The 22416-nt window shown below is 35.2% G+C and overlaps 1 protein-coding gene across 4 annotated transcripts; it reads left to right on the forward strand.

Moving 5' to 3' along the window:
* Nucleotides 1–7461: 7461 nt before the first annotated feature.
* Nucleotides 7462–13333, forward strand: LOC120081822 (uncharacterized). 4 transcript variants are annotated; one of them, XM_039036997.2, is made up of 9 exons: nt 7462–7847; nt 8614–8754; nt 9312–9458; nt 9580–9685; nt 9844–10026; nt 10169–10334; nt 10982–11304; nt 12418–12507; nt 12871–13333. In XM_039036997.2, the coding sequence occupies exons 2-9, from the start codon at nt 8740–8742 to the stop codon at nt 12924–12926; spliced, it is 1086 nt and encodes a 361-aa protein (XP_038892925.1). In that variant the 5' UTR covers nt 7462–7847; nt 8614–8739; the 3' UTR covers nt 12927–13333. The 4 variants fall into 4 exon arrangements, with proteins under 4 accessions (XP_038892925.1, XP_038892934.1, XP_090172893.1 ...); XM_039037006.2 differs by having other exon boundaries at nt 10997–11304; XM_090316767.1 differs by lacking the exon at nt 8614–8754 and having other exon boundaries at nt 7464–7847; nt 10997–11304.
* The last annotated feature ends 9083 nt before the right edge of the window (nt 13334–22416 follow it).

Here is a 22416-nt window from a genome sequence, read left to right on the forward strand (position 1 = left end):
TGAGGTGTTATTATAGTTGATATATATCATAGTGAAACATCTCCTATTACAATAGGATTTAAAGATGAATCAAGGCAAAAGTTGGAGGGTATGTGGCATTGGAGTAGGAAGAGCACATGAATGAAGAGAGATTGTGAGGATATATAAACTATGATTGATAAATACTTAAAAGAATATGTAGTTAATGCCTATACCAAAAAGTGCACACTTCTTTTTGTTGACTCGATCATTAAAATTTTAAAGTTAAGTGTTCTATGATAATTCTTTATTGGGTTATAAATTTTTCTAAGAAACATATGTGTGACGACAAGACATCCTAAAATGATTTGTATTAGTCTAAATGGACAATTTTTACTCTCACAAGTAACTCAAAGTAATGAGATAGCACGACTAGGTTGAAAAAAATGTCGAGGTAGTTGTGTGTTGAATCCAAACTCTGAATGAATAATATTAATAATAAATATGCTAAAATAAGCCCACTCACCTAATTTAAAGTATTTTAGCTTTTTTTTGTTTAGTTTGAAAAATTAAATTTTCATCCATACATTTTATAATATCAAATTCTATACGTGATAGTAATAATAAAAAACTGAAAGAATGAGAAGAAGAAAAAGGGAGAAAGAAAGAACTCAGAAGTGGTCCATGGCAGAAAATGGAATAATATCTGGCAAAATCTAAGGCATAACCAATGGAGAATGATGCAATTGATGGGGCAATTTTGATTTTTTGCATATGGACCACACACCTTAATTGGACCCCATCTCACATGATTGAATCAAATTTCTATCATTCAAAACTATATAAAATTAAAGAATAAATTCTATATATATACACACAAATTTTTTGTTTTGGAAGATTTGTAGGCCTAAGGGAATTGTGACTTGTGAGTGATAATTAAATCAACAACTTGTATGTTGGAAGGGTTGGTTTTGCATCTTGAAAAATCTTGTCTCACTTTGGATCAAACGTCCCCTCTCTTTTTCAACCTCAAATTATTCTAAAAAAAAATCTTTATTTTTGTAGCATTTTCAAATTTTAACTACGTATACTAATAATTCATTGAAGATGTGTAGAGAAAGAGTCTATAGGAAAAACACGCCTCCAATCATCTTCAATTTCAACATACAAAAACAAAACAAAGTAGTTTTCTGTTTAAAACGAACTTGCATGTGCTAAGAGAATTGTGACTTCTTTGATTTGGATTCGATCAAAAGAGATTACGTCACGTGAATGGTTTCTCAAAGGTACTTAAAAGAAATACTATAGTTTTTAAATAATTTTTTTCGCTCAATTTCTTTGCCCTAATTAATAATATTAGATTATTAAAAAGGACGCATATAAGCATTTTTGCATGCAATTCCCTTTTACAACATGGATAAAAACTCCATCGCATAAATCTGTGAACCTCGCCTTACCACTCAATAACAAATTCCTCTCTCTATAGCATAGCATATTTATGATATGCCTCTTTTTTATATATTGCAAAGTTTGCAACCTAAGGAGAAGTATGATGCTTGAATGGATGGATATCTATTCAAATAAATTAGATTGAGTTATTAGTTACATTCATAGAATTTAACTTGTTTTCAGTGGACAAACTATTTAAATTCATATATTAAGTGAATATGGTATATATACATTGCTTAAAACTAATATAAATAAAATTAAAATTATGGTAAAATATTAAATCAATACAAAAAAAATTTAACCATAGATAATTTACTAAATATTATATATAGAAGGATTACTACAAACTAGATGTAATTATAAAACCAATATACCTATCTATCAAATAATGTTATTGAAAGAATTGTGAAATTCCACAATGGAAGCAGGGATCGAATCAATTTTTATTTTCACAGAAAAAAAATTTTACAAAACAAAATTATGCAAATTTCAGAAATTACAACATGCAAGGAAAAAGGAGAAAATGAAATTAGGGTTAGAAGAAACTTACCCTTGTAGATACTGAAACCTTCACAAACTCCCTCTCCTAAATGATCACAAACAATTCGTACAACCACGAATACCCTAAGGTGACACCACCAATTGGAACCTTCCATATTCTCTTTTGGGTAGAGAATCTTTAGGAGGTGTGGGCTCTGAAATTTTTGGAAGAAAGGGAAAAAATTGAGAGGAGAATAGAAGTTTTTGGGAAATTTCATAAAGATCTCAAAAACCAAAGAGAGAGCTCTGTAACAAAAATCTTCTGTCTAAAAAATTATCACCACCCACCAATTGTTCCTCACTCACTACGTGAGTTTAAAAGAGAATTAAGGGGAGGGAAATTATTTTTCTCCATTTTAAATTTAATTTAAATAAATATTATATATATGTGTGTTATCATATATAACACATAATCTATAGTTTAATATTGTATCAAATATAATATAACCTATAGTTTTAATTCTCTCAGTAATGCATGACGTATTTAATATAAATCTCATTTATACTAAATTTAATTATATGAATCCAATTCACATCATTAATATTTGAATCATATTCAAATATTTATTTCCTCTCAATTAAACTTTATATTATAATGTATCAAATACATTATATTAATTATATCATATATAATTAAGTTGAATTAATTAATTCCCTCAATTAATTTGAACAATTCAAATTATTCCAAAATTGATTCTTATAAATCCCTGTTGAGCTACAAATGGGACCTTATAGACCTGTAGATTGAAGCTCCAATGGTACTTGAATAATTAATTAAACTTCTTTAATTAAATTATTCAACATCCATTAATTGTCGGTCACTCCACTAAAGACCGACAACTGCACTCTTCGCACTGCACATATATTTTTGTATCTATTGGATGTAATCAGTCAACAGTGTGATGACCCTTCATAAATTGCCCGTAAGTACAGTTGGGCCAAAATTATCATTTTGCCCCTGTAGTTACATCTAACTCCTTAAGTACCACCGATCACTCTAATGAATAATAAGTCATAGTCCAATTATGATCAAACCTCTCTCGGATCAAGAGAGGGTGTGACACCACATTGTTCAAGCCCTAGAATCAACCTTTAAGGGAGCAATTTATCTACTTATCCCGACATAAGAGTAAGAGTGAATTTCGTCTTGTGTAGCTATGTTCCCAACTCCCCAATCAGACAATTCCCAAAAATGGTAGGCTTATTGAGTCGGCGATCTGGCTGCTCTTAGTACTCATATAAATCAAAGGACCGCCTTCATAGGTAAGAGATCACAACTCACTCAGGATTCAGGTCGTAACCTATGGTCATCTTGGTGAAATATAAGTCTTTAATATTAACAGTTTATATAATGAGACTAGTCATTTCATGGTTCGATCTTATACAAACCCCTTTGTATAGAATACTACCACTCACATGTCTCCTTATGAATGATCAGAATCAGATCATTTATAGCACTTTACAACAATTATAACATCTACAAAGTGGGTCGTATTCGTAGTGTTACCAAGATAAGGTACCCAACCTTTTCCATCTACTACAGATCATTTAGGTTATCACTTAAACATGATACACTTGTATGTCTCTACATACATGTTTAAGTTATAGAAGATAACCTTGAATGTTAGTTTATTGGTTTGTGGGTTAATGCTACTAAATTTCAAATAAAACATCTCATATTTTATTAAATAAATAAAATTATTTATACATTACAATTATAAACTACAGAACCCACGAGATTTAGGGCATCAACCCCAACAATCTCACACTTGTCTTAAAGCTAGTGGGATGTGCAATATAAAAGTCAAACTAATATAAAAGTATACAAAACAATAAATTAGGGCATAATATGTGCCCAGTACAAAATCTTTCACTTTCCTTAGACTAGATGTGGCTTGTTTCGTAGACCCATACTATGCAGGTGACCCTCAAACACCTTAGTCGTGAGGGTCTTTGTAAATGGATCAGCAACGTTGTGCTCCGAAGCTATCTACGTTACGATCACATCCTCTCAATGCATAATCTCTCAAATGATATGATACTTCCGCTCTATGTGCTTCCCGCATTTGTGACTCTAGGTTCTCGAGAATTAGACCAACACCACTATTATCACAATAAAAGGTGATGGGCTTAGACATGTCTAGAACCACTTCCAGATCAGTCAAAATTTTCTGAGCCACACAGCTTCCTTAGCAGCTTTACGACCCCCTACATACTCAGTCTTCATAGTGGAGTCAACAATACACCCCTGCTTGGTATTCCTCCAGACTACTGTCCCTTCGTTAAGAATGAACAATAATCCTGATGTAGATTTCCTAGAATCCTTATCAATTTAAAAATCAGAATCTGTGTATCCTATAAGGATCAGATCATGTAGTCCCTTGTTCTCCGTGGATACTTGAGGATTTTCTTAACTATAGTTCAGTGATCAAATCCTAGATTAGACTGATATCTACTGATTATCCCCATTGCATAGCAGATGTCAGGTCTAGTACGTAACATCGCTTACATCAGGCTACCAACAGCTGACGCATAGGGGATTCGTCTTATTTCCTCAACTTCTTAAGATATCTTAAGATATTGTTCCTTAGACAATATAACTCCATGTCTAAAAGGGAGTAAACCTCTCTTCGAGTTTTGCATCGAAAACTTAACAAGCATCTTGTCAATGTACGATGCCTGAGATAAAGCGACATTTTATTCATTTGATCTCTAAAGATCTGAATGCCCATAAAAAATTCCACCTCTCTCAAATATTTCATTTGGAATTAGGTCGCTAGCTAATTCTTAATTTCAGTCAATAGACCTTCATCATTCCCAGTGAGTAGAATATCGTCTATATATAGCATTAGAAAAGCTACTGAACTGTTGATGATTTTCTTGTAAACACAAGGCTCATCAACATTTTGATCAAAGCCAAAAGATTTGATTGCAGTATCAAATCTTATATTTCAAGATCGAGAAGCTTGCTTCAATCCATAAATGGACCGATTAAGCTTGCAAACCTTTTGCTTTTGACCTTGGATTATGAATGTCTCAGGCTGCTCCATATAAATGGTTTCCTCAAGATTACCATTAAAAAAAACAATCTTGACGTCCATTTGCCAAATCTCATAGTCATAATATGAGACAATGGATAGGAGGATTCAAATAGACTTTAACATGGCAACAGGTGAGAAAGTCTTCTTATAGTCAACTCCCTTAACTTGGTATAACTCTTTACCACAAGCCCGAACTTAAAGGTTTGTACATTCCCATCAGCACCCTATTTTCTCTTATAGATTCACTTCAACCTATAGGTTTAACCCCATCAGGTTGTTCTACAAGATCCCAAATCGAATTGATGTACATAGACTCCATTTTGAGATCCATAGCTTTAATCCACTCATCTTTATCAACATCATCCATTGCCTTCTTGTAAGACAATGGATCCTCGATATCTCCGTCAGCTACGATAACTAAGGTTTCTATTAAACCCATATAACGAACAGGTGAGTTCGCAACCCTCACACTATGTCGAGGCTCCATCAACACTTGAGGTGGATTGTACCTACTAGATGATCTAACTTCAACAACTCTTGTTGAGGTATTGGGTTCTTCAACAACTCTTGTTGAAGATTTAGTAGTTTCATTGGAAAGTTCATCAACATAATCTTACTGTGGGGTTTTTACTCCCTTATGTGGTTCTCTTCTAAAAAGGTAGCATTTGTCTTATTATCCTTAGGATCGTAGAAGTAACCACCTCTTTTTTTTTTTTAGGATAACCTACAAATAGACACAATTTTGAACGAGATTCCAATTTCTTAGGATTTGTTTCAAGCACATGTGCTAGGTAACCCCAAATCCTGAAATGACATAAACTACCTTTACGACCATTCCATAATTCCAAAGGTGTTCTAGTAACACTTTTGAACGGAACACAGTTCAAAATGTAAGTTGTAGTCTGTACTGCATAACCCCAAAACGAGTTTAGTAGGGAAGCATAACTCATCATAGACCGAACTATTTGAGGATCCATTGTCTGTATATTATAATTACAAACTACAGGACCCATGAGATTTAAGGCATCAACCCCAATAGTTATTACATCTCTTAATTATTTCAAAGTTTCAAAAAATTTGCGTATGTCAAATTAAACATAGTTTAACTACGTCAATTAGTTAAGGTATCATGTCTTCAAACCAAAAGTTAGATATTTAAACTTCTATCCTTGCATATCGTTGAATCAAATGTATATACCCATTGTTTTGCAATTGAAAAGATTATTAAATTCTCTTATTTGAACTCCACCAATTACCTTTTGTAAATTTTTTAAACCATGTAAAAAAATTACCAATCAATTTTCTTCCTATACTTTTAATTTTATTAAATTAAACACATAGAGAACAAATTATAAGCAAAGAAACAAATTATATACCAATACGCGAGTGACTCTCACATAGGTAGATTTAGAGAACGGGACCGGACTAGAGAAATAGGTTGGTAGACAAGTCCATGAAGGACCCACGGCGACCAAAGGAAGATCTTGCGAGTTTTTCGTGCCAACAAAACATAACTACAATATGTAACATATGTGTCCTTATATATTAAGAGTATATATGGGTATTATTATACTTCACTTTTTTTGTACGTTTGATTGTATTTTTTGAAGCTATTTATATCATTTTGGGCTGATCAATAATATTCAAATCAATATTATTTATTTTCGTTATAATTGTAACGATTTAGTCTTTGAGGTTCTAATATTCTACATTACTTAGATTTTTTTTTTTTCCATTTTACATTCCATCTTTGAATTTACTTATCACAATGGAAATTACCCAGGAGAGTTTCGTATAAATTAGAAAAACAAAACAGGAAAATCTAAAGTTTGCTGGCTTATGAGGTCACAGCTCCCGTCCTCAGCCGCAATAATTGAAAAAAAAAAAAAAACATAACCATACTTAAAAGTAGAGTAGAGGTTTAAAATATGATTTTGGCCAATATAATTTAAAATTTATTCCATTTTAATTTTTTATTTTCAAATATTAAATTTTAATTTTTATATTTTTTAATAAATTCTAAATTTAATTTCTATGATCGTTATTTTTCTCAAAATTTGTTTCTTACATAAAAATTATTATTATTATTTAATTAATTTCAAAAGTAAACATAAAATTTATTAAAGACAGTATCAAAATTCAAACTTTGAAAGTCAAACATTAAATTGAACAAACCGCAAAATAGTCCATATAAAAAACGGTAATTTAATTTAATTTTTTTGAAAGACGGTATGGAGAAAAAACAAAATATGTATAAATGATAAATATGATAAATGGCAATGACAGTGATTGGGCGTTCGCCTACAATAGGTCACCGTCGTTTTTGCCCGTGAACCGAGGCCCGACACGATTCTCTCATCTCGTCGTCGTTAACAGCGCCGCAAAACTAAAAGCCGAGCCGAGCCGAGCCATCCCTTCCAAAATATCCCCAAGCCGACTCTTAAAATATTTTTCTTTTTCCAATTTCTTTCTTACAAATCTCATTACATTAGTTTGAGCACCGTCGTTGCCCAGCAAGATTTTTGTTTTCTTTTTTCCCCTTCGTCTCTGCTTCGTCTCTGCTTCCTATGCTATCCATAATGTCGTAACAAATCCATCCTCAATATTCCCTTTCCTCTAATTTCCTCGTTTCTTCCATTTGATTCAATTCTCTTTTGTTCTTCTCGCTCTTCCAGTTAACGATGGAGGATTTCTTTTCATTCTCGTCTTTTCGCTACTAAATCTCAGCTGCGAAGTTCAACTGCCATTTGTCTTCATCAATCCATATCAATACGCGTTTCAGAGCTCGGTTCCGGAGCTTATGTTACTAAATTTGTCGGCACTAAATATTTTCACCGAGTGTTGGAATCTTGTTTGCAGGTAATATTGCCTAGGTTGTTTCCGGTTTGTTTGTATCTGCTTGAAGAAGTGAAAATTGAAGTTGTAATCTAATATCACTGCTGATTCCTTGTTATACAGTAAGGAAGGTGTAATACTTCACAATGTCCTTGGAACTGAGTTGAGATCCGATTGACTTTTAAGAAAATATTTTCTTGGTTTTTTGATGCTATAACCGAAGTCCCTATGCGTTAACGTTTTTCTTTCCGAATCCATAATTATGTAACATGTGCTATTCTTGGTTTGAAATTGGTTTCGTTCATTGAAGTGATTGTTTCTCTCATTTGAATTTTTAAAGTGCTTTGGATGTTGTTTGTCGATGAACGTTTACAAGCTGGGGAAATATAGTCCTCTCTCTTTATTTTATTTTATTTTATTTTTAAAAAAACTGTCGTAGGTGGATTCTAGCAGGGAATATCGGAGCATTGTTATGATTATGAACGAGTGTTTTTTCTTTAAATGAATTAGAAATATTGGCGGTGGGAGTTATGTACTGAACTGATTTTAAATGGTCTAGAAAGAAAGACGTGGGATGCTGGTGTAATTCTCTTTGTTCTACTAAAGGAAATGCCTGAAGCACATTTCCTACGTTATTCTTTTTCCTATTTACCATTGCTCTTTTTGCAAAGAATTTAGTCATTGAATTAGCGACGTTACTTGTTAAATTTTACCATATATTTTTTATACTTAATCATGCTAGTCCTATTGGCTGGACCTGGTGATTGAATAATTAGTATTCTGGTTTCAGGTGAAATAATCAAGCCTACAAGAGCTATACCTATGTATATAATCACGTTTGTTTCTACAGCCTTTGCTGTACTTAAAGAGTACCTAATTTGTATAGAGAGATGTGATCATTCTGCTTTCAACTGATATGAAGACCTCACAGGTTTTCTTTTACAATTCTGTTGTTACTTTCCATGAAAAGTTCCACGTTCCTCCAACTTCACCTTTTTCACCTCTTCCGTGCTTACAACCAAAACTTCTTCACTTATTCGTTTAATTCAAAATTTGGAATGTTTTTTTAGTGTTGTGCTTGTGAAGCTAATGTTTTACCTCCGGTGTTGTCTAATTGAATGAAAAATCAATAAATAATAAAAAACTACTTCAGCTATAAAATTTTATAGAATTTGGAGACATCGTTTCTTATCTTACTTGGCCGTTATCTGCAAACAAATTTCTTCCGTAACTATTTGGGAAGAGTGTTTCAGTGCTTCATATGATATTAGATGTTGGATCATATTGCTTATGCCTTCATATGTGGTAGCTTGATACAATTGTTGGACATCAAACTTTGTTGATAATCTGGTTCTTAGATGTATGTTGTATTTACCCTGCATCTTACTTATAGCATTTAGTTTCCTATTTGGTTGGTAGAAATTGATTATATGCCACACCTATATATCTAACTGTCATGCTAAGAAATACCATTCTTGCCATGCATAGAGAGCTCAAGATACCAAAAAAGCTTTGGATGATACTGAAAATGACCTACCAAACAACAACAAAACTGAGGCTCCTATAACAGACGCAGGTTCAATATCTGGCTCAAACAATGATGGGAAAAAAGTTTCTCACCAAGATATTGAATTTGTAAGCACAATTTCTTTCTCGTCACAATGACCATTCTTTTCTATGTTTATTTTAAGTTCTTCCTGGTTCTATTGTGATTTCTTATCTTTTTATTGTTGAATGGGTTGGAATGTTGCTCTAGGTCCAGAATTTAATAGAGCGGTGCCTACAATTATATATGAATAGAGATGAAGTGGTAAAGACCCTATTGAATCGTGCAAGGATAGATCCTGGATTTACGTCATTAGGTAAGTATAGGAGCTGTGATTAAGTCCTATATTCTAACAATTGTGTTTAATCAAATAACAATACCAGAAAACACTTACTATTACTTCACACTCACTTAGGTGGGTGATTGTGTATATTACTTTATTGTTTATTAATGTTTTGGACTTCCGTCATTCAGTTTGGCAGAAGCTGGAAGAAGAGAATGCTGATTTTTTCAGAGCCTATTACATAAGGTTAAAATTGAAAAAACAAATCATCGTTTTCAATCATTTGCTTGAACATCAATACCGTCTCATGAACTATTCCATCCCTCCCAAAGTTCCTTTAGCTCCTATGCAGAATGGAATTCATCCTATATCTGGTAAGCTCTCATATTCTTACATTGAAGTATTTTGGTTTCAGGTGAAATAATCATGCCTAAGTTTTTATATTGAAGTAAAGAGTTAAATGTTGCAAGATACTAGAATTTCGTTGGTCTTCATCACTACTTGTTTTCAGTGCAGTTAACAACTTACCAATGGGATATCCAGTCCTTCAACAGCCTCCAATGTCAATGCGAGGTCAACCCCATTTGGATACTATGGGCTCTGGGATGCCAAGCTGCCATGTTGTTAATGGAGTTCCTGCACCCAGTAACTTCCATCCTATTAGGATGAACTCTGGGAACGAGTAAGAAAGCTTGCCCTAGTAAAGTTATTACGAACATACATTCTAAAATATTAAATACTGTGTCCTTGATGAAACAAAACGATAGAAAATTTATAAAATGGTCAATAAGATTGCATGCACCGGAAATATGTTAAAACTTAGAAGAAAAATGTGATGCATCCCTCTAGTCGAATCTCTCATCAATAGAAGTTTACTGACTGACCTGGCACAAAAGAATTTGCCGTGTCTAATAAGCAAGCATCCTTGTCAATAGAGTAACTATTATCACTCACATGGGATGTCATGGCTCATGCTGCTGGTCTTGTTATGATATCTTATTATCATTACTACTTAGCTAAACCCACCTAACGAAAAATCTGCCATGTTCATGTGACTAGTAGATTTTGCATGAGACAAACTGTTGCTGGAGTTTTGGGTATCTACAAACTAAGCAAGAGGAACTGCATCCAGTGATATGAAACTGTATTAATTTGCATGGGACTAATGACCTGTGGCTAAGACATAGGCTCTGGGATTCACTTGCTAACTATAGGAGGTTTTAATATCTATACAATATTTACATTCATTAGCTTCATAACTTCTGCACAATTTATTTTCATTTGAACTGATAATCATTTTATTGCATCTAATACTTGTCCTTATTGAAGTATGTTGATGAACAGTGAGGCTGATGTGGTTCCTGTTATTCCACCAAACGGTAACATGTCCTCCCTGTCAGAGATGTCTATGAGTCCTACATCGGTGGCATCCAGTGGTCATTTCTCATTCACTGCTCCAGAAATATCCGGAATTGGAGTAGATACTTCTGCACTTGATACTGCATTTACATCAGAGATAGTAAGTTCAGTTGGTCTGCAACTTTCACAAGATGGTGGAGCTGGAAATTCTAGGGATTCTCTCAGATCGTTGGATCAGATTCAGTGGAATTTTAGCCTGTCAGATCTTACAACGGATTTATCAAATTTGGGAGGTAACGTCTAGGCATTTAGTAATTATTAAATGTCTCTTATTTGATTATTTTATTGGTGCCTGTAGAACTTTGAGCTGCATCATATCATCTTTGCAGGTCACAGTTAATTTCTTTTTGGAATATTACTTCACAAACCTAAAAGAATAAGCATTGTACTAAAGTGAACATATGTTTTCTTCCCTTATTTAGCTAGTGTTGCTTTAAAAGAAACAGTGTAAATCCTAGAAAGCGTTAAAGGATCAATCACTTTGGACTTTATACTTGAGACAAAAATAAGCATCTTAAGCATCTTAATTCTGGAGAATGCGTGACTAAGCACCCATGCTAAGCTAGATAAACCAAGTCACACAGAATTCAATAAGGGGAGAGAGAAACCAAACTGCACAAGAAAGGGTGACCATTCAAGCTATAAATTATTGAAAAAGAGGAGTCAGTAGTAGTTCCTGCCCTCTTGATGGTCAGCGAAGCCTAGCCATAAAAAATTGCCGAGAAACAAGCCTTTGTAAACCAAATAACCTTAACCACTTACCAATAATTAAACAAATCCTTATGGCACAAAGTAGTGCAGGATATAGATAGTGAGATAAACCTCCCTTATCTTGCAAACAAGGGCAACGGGTGGAGGGAAGTCTGTCTCTGAAGTCCATAATCTCAAAGGAGTCGAAAAGCAGAGGATGTTGGTCTTGGTCGACAGGTATATATATCAGAGTCAAATAGTTATACTGTGTGGATGAGTGAATGCCTTTTATATTCAGTGGTTGCCCTAGAGGGAAACCACACATCATCAAGAATATAACAGTAGCATGTGGGGCATCGTTGAGATGACCGATTGAGGAATTTTGTTTGGGAATGTTAGCCTTTTACTTTAGTATTATGTAAATCTAATTCTTATTTTCCTTTTCCAGTAAGTTACTTCTTCAGTCAATTTCTTATGAAGTTTTCTTGTTTCTATATTTTTTAATCTTCCGGATGGAATAGTTTTGTGTAGTTTGAAATTGATAGCTTTTGGGAGAGCTTTGAATAAGAATGCAAAATCCTATTTCAATGGTAGTTTTCACTCTTCTCTTGGAATAACTTGAAGCATATTGATGCAATCTCTTCAATTTGGTGCAGATTTAGGACCATTGGGTAACTACCCTGGTTCTCCTTTTTTGCCCTCAGACTCAGAAATTTTGCTTGATTCACCGGACCAAGAAGATATAGGTATGGGAATTGCAGACTCTTTTCAGCTCAAAATTGTTCGATGTAACCAAAACCACCATTTTCAAAATCAAACATATGCTGAGTATATATATATATTGTTTTGTAAGATTTCATCATAACAAACAATTTGACAAATGTTAATTAAATTAATATAGTAAGTGCAATTTACATTTATACGGCATATGTAATCTTTTCTTTCTTCAAGTATAACTCCTGCAACTCAGAAGTATCTGGTCGTCCATGCAAAGTTGGATGACATAGATATGACATGTCGCACATCTAAGAATGCCCAAAATCGAGCCTAAACCTTTATGTACATAACTTATCATTTGGCCACTCACTAACATCTCAATTTTATCTCAGTGGAGGAGTTCTTCGTTGATTCAGTCCCTGGGCCACCAGACGACGAGAAATCCTAGACAAAGGTGACAAAGGTTTTTTTTTTGCCACTTAAATAAGTAGGATAGGATAAGATTTGACCAGAAATCAAGAGCTCATTGTCTATTGATAAATAGGCATTCAGTAATTTTGTCATGAGCACATTTCAATTATTTAAATATTGTAGTCGCATAGCTTGCTTTGTAGGAATGTAGATAGGGAATTAGTCATGTAGGGGAAGGAACCCGTAGTTCTTTTGTGCTGCTCATTTCAGAGATCTCCAATTGCTTGGAAGTTGAAGCTGGTTGTTCAGTTTTTAATCCCTTTTCTGGTCTGGATTTTAAAGGTCAAATGACGACCATCCTATAATTAACAGTACATTTTATATGTTTGATTGTTTCTGCTCTCATTTAATGCCTTTCATTAATCGGAAAAACCCATCAAATTATCTGCTGCTGCCTTACTTTCTGATGCAATAATATCATATATCATTATGCTGAACAATTATTTTAGCTAACAAGATCAGGTTACATCTGATCGGATAACGGGGTTCGTAAACCAAAATCATTCTTGGATCCAATAAAACATTAAACAATTCTACAATGTTGTTTTAGATTGAATAGTTTGTTCCGGAGACAGACTTTTAGCTTTTTAGAACTGTTTTATTGAATTACATGCGAGTTGACTTGTCGGGTTCAAGATTACCACTCACTTATTATCATAGATTCATAATTAAGGACAACTTTAAGGGCTGTAGATAATTAGTGTATTGCTTTAAGAAGTAGTCTTTTTGCCACTAATTCCCACCAGCTCCTTAATATTTATAGGAGAAAAAAGATATTTCATTAGGTCTCTATTTACAAATGTTATGGTTTCTGAATAAGTTGAGTCATGACAGGAACAAAAAAATTGAGAAGTAATGACATCTCTAACTTGGTTTGAAACTGAAAACAACTTAATTATAAATATAAATATTTTTTAAAAAATAATTTTTATGATTCAGAGAAATATCCATTGATATCAATGTTTTATCGGTCCATCTATTGATTTATATGTTAAATTTTTATTTTAATTTCGATATAGACATCAATAATTCAATTGGTTTACTACAAGTTTGTTCTAGGGATTTTAATGATTAACATGTTCTTTTTAATAAAAAAAATCACAATAAATAAAAAAAAAACATTTAAAAAAATTGGATCACTTTAAAAAGTCCTTGTGAAGAATATTTGACCAAAAAGTGAATTAGGTAGTTGATCTATAATAAGCATGATTTAAAATTATGTATTGCAACTAAATAAATTTATTATTTAAAGCACTTTAGGTAATATATAAAAACATGGGTTAAATTATAAGTTTAGCTATAAACTTCAAAGTTCGCGACTTTCAAAAGGATTTTGAGATATTCTTAAATTTTCAATTGTATGTATTATAGTTCTCTGAAAAAAATCCATTTTTCAAAAAAATAAATTAATTGGTCTATTATATATAAATTTGAATTTTATATTTGATAAAATCATTATGAGAAGGATTGTACTCAGATATAACAACATGAACTGAATATTTACATGATATATTAAAATTTCACTGTCTATCTGTGATAGATCGCGATAGACTGCAATAAACTGCTATCTGTGTCTATCTGTATCATGATAGACACAGATAGTAGTCTATCACGGTCTATCGAGCTGTGATATTTGTAAATATTTTCAATAGTTTTATTATTTAAAATAATTTTTCCTATAACATTGTCTCCACTTAAAATATGGTTAAACCAAAAGATGGAGATGCAAGGTATTATGGTCATGCTTGTCCAAGGCGTGTTACCCGTGGCCACATGCCCAATCCAACCCATTTTTATCACACTTTCATGTTATGTGTTTCATTAGTTATGTTAGTCTGCGTTCCTCGTACTTTTTGTTGTAAGTGACAACTCGCCCTTTTGCATATGTAAGGGTGCCAGTTGGCTTTTTGTTCAGAATGCACTATATGAGGATAAGACCAATCATCATTTCCTCATATCCGGAGTAATGTGCTATAAAGTTGTTGTTGTTGCTTATTTCTTTCTAGCCTACTACAATCTTTCTTTGCACAAATCATGCTTTTAAACGTTTGCGAAAACCTTTTCCTCTAAACTCATTTTCTAAAATTGTTTTCTCCAAAACAGGGGTAGAGATTGTGAGAGGCACTCGGTGTGCCATTAGCAATCCAAATTCGAATTTGCTGACTTGTTCTTGAGTGGGAACAAGTGTCGCACAATCACTAAATGAAGCTTCTGAAAGGGCGATTGTGACAGTTGGTACCAGAGCCGCGTTGGCTCGAGAAGTTAAGAAGTTGTGATCATGTCTGCTACAAAACAGTTGGGCAAGTCCCACGTTGACCGGTTGGTTGAGATAGAAGAGTAACTGCTTTATCTAAGAGAAGTCCCTGATCATGTTCAGTTCCAAGAAAGTCGATTAGAAGAAATCTCCAAGAAGGCCGATGAAATCGATGCGGTAGTTAGCCGGTTAGATGGAATGCCCGTCAAAGAGTTGATGACAAGGGTTGAGACCCTAGAAGCAAAAGCTACTAGAGTTGATAGCTTCGAGTGTGGGGACAGCTCGACGAGCTCTGTTGCTCATATAGAAGAGCGTGCCAAAGAACTAGACAACTCACAGAAAGCGATAATTCAGATGGTAAACGTCTTTTCGAAAGACTTAAGAGCCACCCTTGATGTCGTCAGGACAGAGATCGTGGACATCAGTGCAAGACTAAACCTCACCATGAGAGTAGTGGGAAACCAAGCTCCAACTGGGGGCGCGGTCCAGTTTAATAGAGTGAAAGTACCCAAACCTAAGCCTTTCTATGGGCCTTGAGATGCTAAAGCCCTAGAGAATTTCATCTTTTATTTGGAGCAATATTTTAGGGCTACGAATACATTGACTGAAGAATCTAAGATCACTTTGGTGACGATGCACCTGGCAGATGACGCCAAGCTATGATGGAGGTCTCGATTCATGGACATTCAAGAGAGACGATGCACCATTGACACGTGGGATAGGCTGAAACAAGAATTGCGTTCTCAGTTCTTCCCTGAGAATGTCAAAATTTTGCCAAGGCACAAACTACAAGAACCGAAACATACTGGTAGTATCAGAGAATATGTAAAGCAATTTGCAAGCTTGATGTTAGATATTCGAGATATGTTAGAGAAAGATAAAGCCTTCTATTTTATCGAGGGCCTTAAGACATGGGCGAAAACCAAATTGTATGAATAGAGAGTCTAGAGTCTCTTTGAAGCCTACAACCGTAGCAGAACAACTGTTTGATCTCAACAACGACATGCCCCAAGAATTGAGGCGAAATCTAACCTCCTCTAACAAGCCGAACAGATCTAGCTCTCCCAAAAGTGGGGAAGGAGACAAAGCCAGTGGAATGGATCGTAAACCCTTCCAACCAAGGGGAGATATATGGGGCGTGCGTCGAATCAACAACAGAGTAATTATAGTGTAAGGGGCCCCGTCGAGGGTACGAATGTCCAAATCGAGCTACCGTTAAAGCTTTCCAGGCTTCATTTGCAACAAACTCTGAAACTGATGGAGAAATAGTTGAGTCAAACAAGTCGATGGAAAAAAGAGACGATAACCTGCGTATGGGGGCTCTAAAGATTTTATCTATCCTCCAAAAGAAGACATAAGGAAACAAGGAACCAATGGAACTGAGCTCATGTATGTTGAGGCATGGGTGAACCATAAGTTGGCCAATAGCATGATGGCCGACTCTAGAGCCACCCACAACTTTATGACTGAGATAGAAGCCCATCGCCTTAACCTGCTGTGGGACAAAGACCCAGGAAAGATGAAAGCGATCAACTCGGTTGCCCTACCCATTATGGGAATTGCTCAAAGAGAGAAGATAAAACTAGGTTCATGGACTAGACAGATTAATTTTGTGATCATTAAGATGGATGACTTCGATGTTGTGTTAAGGATGGAATTCCTCCTCGAACACGAGGTCATTCCTAGGATGGACTTCCTCCTTGAACACAAGGTCATTCCTATGCCTCTAGCCAAATGTTTGGGGATCACGAGGTCGAACCCTATTGTTGTCCAGACAAATATCAAGCAACCAGATGGAGTAAAAATGATATCGGTCCTCCAGCTGAAGAAAGGGCTAGCCCGTGATGAACCTACATTCATGGCCATTCCCGTGGTTGGAGAAGAATATTCAAAGGAGTCTGTTCCCGAGGAGATCCAGTTATGTTGGAAAAATACCTCAACGTCATGCCAGAAAGTTTGTCAAAAACCCTACCCCCGCGGAGAGGGATATATCATGAGATTAAATTGCTATCTGGAGCTAGACCCTTTGCCAAAAATGCATATCGTATGGCGCCGTTAGAGTTGACAGAACTTAGAAAGCAGTTAATTGTTGAATGCAGGATTCATTAGACCAGCCAAAGTGCCCAATGGGACCCCTGTGTTGTTTCAGAAAAGAAAAGATGGAAGCCTCTGTTTGCATTTTGACTACAGAGCATGGAACAAGCTCACAATCTGCAACAAGTACCCTCTACCCATCATCACTGATCTATTTGATCGTCTTCATGGGGCCAAGTATTTTTTGAAGCTTGACCTAAGATTAGGGTACTGTCAAGTTCGCATTATAGAGGGTGATGAGCCAAAGACCACCTGTGTTACATGATACGGGCCATTTGAGTTCCTAGTCATGCCCTTCGGCCTCACCAATGTCCCTGCTACATTTTGTATGTTAATGAACCAAGTGTTTCATGAATATTTAGACAAGTTTGTGGTAGTCTACCTTGACGATATAATTGTGTACAGCCCGTCCATGGATAAAGTCCACTTGTAGTTAGTCTTCGAAAAGTTAAGGGAGAATCAGTTATATGTAAAGAGAGAAAAGTGCTCATTTACACAGCGACGTATTAACTTCCTCGGCCATGTGATTGAATACGGTCGAATCGAGATGGAAAAAGGAAAACATGTAGCCATCCGAGATTGGAAGGTGTCGACCTCTATCACTGAACTGTGATCCTTCCTCGAATTAGCCAATTATTATTGACGCCTCGTGGAAGGGTTCTCTAAAAAGGTAGGACCTTTGACGGAATTGTCGAAGAAAGATACGAGTAGGAGATGGACTCCAGAGTGTCAAGCCGCTTTTGAATGTTTGAAGAAGGCCATGATGGAGGGCCCAGTCCTCGGAATAGCCCACGTTATTAAACCCTTCGAAGTTGAGACGAAGGCATCAGACTTTGCTTTGAGGGGTGTTCTTCTCCAAGATGGGCACCCCATCGCATATGAGAGTCGTAAGTTGAAGATGCCGAGAAGTGATATGCCGCTTCCGAGAAAGAAATTCTAGTAGTTATCCATTGTCTAAGGGCTTGGTGACAATACCTCCTAGGTGTCAAGTTCGTGATCAAGATGGACAACAATGCAACATGCCACTTTTTTAGCCAACCCAAGTTATCATCGAAATAAGCATGATGGCAAGAATGCTTAGCTGAATTTGACTTTCAGTTTGAACATAGGTCGGGTAAGGCTAACCAAGTAGTAGAGGCTCTCAGTCGAAAGTGGCCGCATGCTCGCGCATCTAAAAGCCATCAGTTTGAGTGGGAACGTTCGAAGGACGATTAAGGCATACCTTACAAATGATAAAGAGGCCCAGACAATTGTACAACGAAAAAAAGAAGGGAAAACTCATTAGTTTTGGGTCGAAGACTACCTTTTCCTCACCAAAGTTAACTGCCTATATGTTCTGTGGTTAGGAGAGTTGCGGCAATTAGTGATGAAAAAGTGTCACAACATGTGTGGGCCGAACACGATGGTTGGCAAAGAACTTATGCGCTATTGAAACAAGGCTACTATTGGTTGAGCCTCAGAGACGATGTCATGCAATACACCAAAATTTTCCTTGTCTGTCATTAAGACAAAGTCGAAAGGACGAAGTTAGCGGGTTTACTAAAGCCCTCCTGTTGGTGCCTTCAAAACTGTGGGAGAGTGTCTCTCTTGAATTCATCACGCACCTGCCGAAAGTGGGAAAATTTGAATCAATACTGGTCATCATTGACAAATTCTTAAAATATGCCACATTCATTCTAACTCCAAAATTGTGTTCCACCGAAATGACAATTCACTTATTCTTCAAGCATGTCGTGAAACTGTGAGGTGTTCCTATGAGCATCATTAGTGACCGTGATGGAAGATTCATTGGGACGTTTTGGACGAAATTATTCAAAATATTGGGCTTGACTCTGAACATCTTGTCGAGTTATCACCCACAAACCGATGGGAAAACATAATATTTTAATAGCATGCTTGAAGAGTATCTATGACACTTCATCAATGCAAGACATAAGAATTGGGTCAAGATGTTAGATGTTGCTAGATTTAGCCTCGGTAGTTAGAAAAGCTCGTCCATAGGAAAAACACCTTTTGAGGTGGTTTGCGGTCGATAGCCTCTCATGATCATAGACCACCCGTGAAGGAAAGAGCCCTCAGGTGCATAACTTCACCAAAGAGTGGAGACAGTCCTCTGAGGTAGCATGTGCATGCTTCGAGAAAGCGTCAAGACACATGAAGACGTGGGCTAATATGAAATGTAGACCTTGTAAGTTCCAAATAGGCGACCACGTGCTAATTAAACTGCGGTCAGAATAGTTCTGATTTTTTGGCCAACGAGACCAACGCCTCGTGAGGAAATATGAAGGGCCAGTTGAAGTGATCGAGAAAATGGAAAAACTTCTTATCAGGTTCAGTTGCCTTTATGGATGAAGATTCATCTTGTTATCCATTTTAGTAATCTGAAACCCTGCCACCCCAATCCCAATGATGAATAACGCAACACAATGACACGTCCACCGGTCATGATGAAGAATACAGTCGAGAAGAAGTCGAAGAAATTCTTGCTGAACGAACACGCCATATTGGACGACCAAGACGAGATTTGCACGAGTTCCTGGTGAAGTAGGAAGACCTCCCAGATGAAGAGATCAATTGGGAGCATGCAGAAGACCTAAAAAATATTGTTAAAAAAATTGCTGAGTTCGAACAAAGTCGGTTGACGGGGTCATTAAAAAATTGAGTGACGGAGAATGTAATGGTCATGCTTGTCTAGGGCGTGTTTCCCATGGCCACATGCCCAATCCAACCCCTTTTTATCATGCTTTCATTGTTGGGGTTAATGCCCTAAATTTCGTAGGATCCTATAGTTTGTATATGTAATGTACAAACATTTTATTTTTGTAATAAAATATTTGATGTTTTATTTCAAAATTAGTTACATTAACCCCAAACCAATAAACTAACTTCCGAGGTTATCATGTAGCTTAAACATGTATGTAGAGACATATGAGTGGATCATGCTTAAGTGATAACCTAAATGGTCTGTAGTAGATGGATAAGGCTGGATACTTTACCCTGGTGACACTATGAGTATGATCCTCTTTATAGGTGTTACAATTATTGTAAAGTGCTACAAATGATCTGAACCTGATCATTCGTCTGGAGACATGTGAGCGGGGTTATTTTATACAAGAGAGTTTGTATAAGACCATACTACGAAATGATTAGTCTTATTATATAACGCCGTTCATAATAAAGACTTACATTTCACTAGGATGACCATAGGTAAGATGACCTGAATCCTGAGTGAGTTGTGAGCTCTTGCCTGTGAGAGCAGTCCTTTGATTTATATGGGTCAGAATGGCCAGATCCCTGACTCAATAAACCTACTATTTTGAGGATTCGTCTGATTGGAGAGCTGAGAACACAACTACACAAGAAGGAATTCACTCCTTCTTCGAGGTCGGGGTAAGTAGATAAATTGCTCCATTAAGGGTTGATTTCGGGGCTTGAATAATGTGGTGTCACACCATTTCTTGGCCCGAGAGGGGTTGATTATAGTTAGATTATGATTCATTGTTCATTAGAGGGATTAGTGATACTTAAGAAATTAGATGTAACTATAAGGGCAAAAGGGTAATTTAGGCCCAACTGTACTTACAGGAAATTTGTGAAGGGGCATAGTATTGTTGATTGGTTATATCTAATGGACATAGAAATATATCTGTAGTACGAAGAGTGTAGCTGTCGGTCTTTAGTGAAGTGTCCGATAGTTAACGAATGATGAATAATTTAATTAAAGAGTTTAATTAATTATTCACGTACTGTTGGAGCTTCAAGTTACAGGTCCATGAGGTCCCCTCGGTAGCTCAATGGGATTTAATAAGAATAAGTTTTTGGATTAATTTGAATTGTTCAAATTAATTGAGGGAATTACTTATATATGATATAATTAATTTAATTTTAATTATATATGATATAATTACTATAATGTTATTTGATACATTATAATATTAAGTATTTATGAGAGGAAATAAATATTTGAATATGATTCAAATATTAATTATATGAATTGGATTTATATAGTTGAATTTAATATAAATATGATTTATATTAAAAACCATTAATGAGAGAAATTAAACTATAGGTTATATTGTATTAGATTATATGTTATATTTAATGTAACATATAGTTTAATATATATAATATGGTAAAGTTGTTATTATATATATATATATATTTAAGTCTGTTATTAAAATTAAATTAATTTTATTATTTTAATTTTAAGTTTTTTTATTAAAATTAAATTAATTTTATTATTTTAATTTTAATTTAATTATAATTACTGTTTTAGGGAGTTACCATTTTTCTCTCACAACGTGCTTCTGGCTTCTGCTGTCTTCTTCTTCCTGAAAATTAAACACGGAACAGTTTTGTGATCCCAGAGAAAAGAATCCCCTGCTCTTTTCTCCTTCCTCTCAATAAAAAACTCTCTTTGTCAATCCAAAATCACCAGAGACCACACTTCCTGGATTCTCACCAGAGAATACTGAGGTTCCCAAGTGGTAATATCCAATTGGCCCATTATTAGATTTCGTTCGCACAGAGGAGAAGGATTCGTAAAGAAAGTCTTCAAAGGTAAGGGTTTTCTAAACCCCCTTTATTTTATTTGTAAATTAGCATGTTGTATTCGTATTTGTGAATGCATAATATTTCTTTTTATCTGTAAAATTAGAATTCTGTAAAAACTGGAATTTGAGAAGATCCGTTTTTGCTCAAGAATCCCCTTACAAGAGTTCCTTCAATTGGTATAAGAGATTTCAAGTTTTGATCCCAAATTTCCAATTTTTAAAAATTAATTTTACAGTTTTGGTGGGTTTTATTTTTCTGCAATTTGTCAAATTGTTCATGAGATGAATGTTTTTGTATTGTGATTTGCATTAATGGATAATTTCGGGATTGGATATAGATCTATGGATTTCTTTTATGTTTTTTCAATCTGTAAAGACCCATGTTTTGGGGCATAAATTACTACTATCGAGTCTGTATTCGATTGTTGAGTCGTTCGTGGGATCCTTGTACATTTTTTTGGAGAATTTGAGGCGGAGTTCGAAATTTTTTTAAGTAGTCCAAAGCAGCACAGTGGGCGACTGTATTGTAGCGTCACAACATTGTTCCTTAGCATTGTGACACTGCG

Source organism: Benincasa hispida, chromosome 1, assembly GCF_027475165.1.
Source record: "Benincasa hispida cultivar pf3 chromosome 1, pf3_genome.v1.1, whole genome shotgun sequence".
NCBI classification, from domain to species: domain Eukaryota; kingdom Viridiplantae; phylum Streptophyta; class Magnoliopsida; order Cucurbitales; family Cucurbitaceae; genus Benincasa; species Benincasa hispida.

Excerpts from the sequence above, each read along its gene's own strand:
- LOC120081822 (XM_039036997.2), top strand. Across the intron at positions 9,459-9,579 it reads CTCACCAAGATATTGAATTT|GTCCAGAATTTAATAGAGCG; the intron begins GTAAGCACAATT and ends ATGTTGCTCTAG. Across the intron at positions 10,335-10,981 it reads AGGATGAACTCTGGGAACGA|TATGTTGATGAACAGTGAGG; the intron begins GTAAGAAAGCTT and ends TCCTTATTGAAG.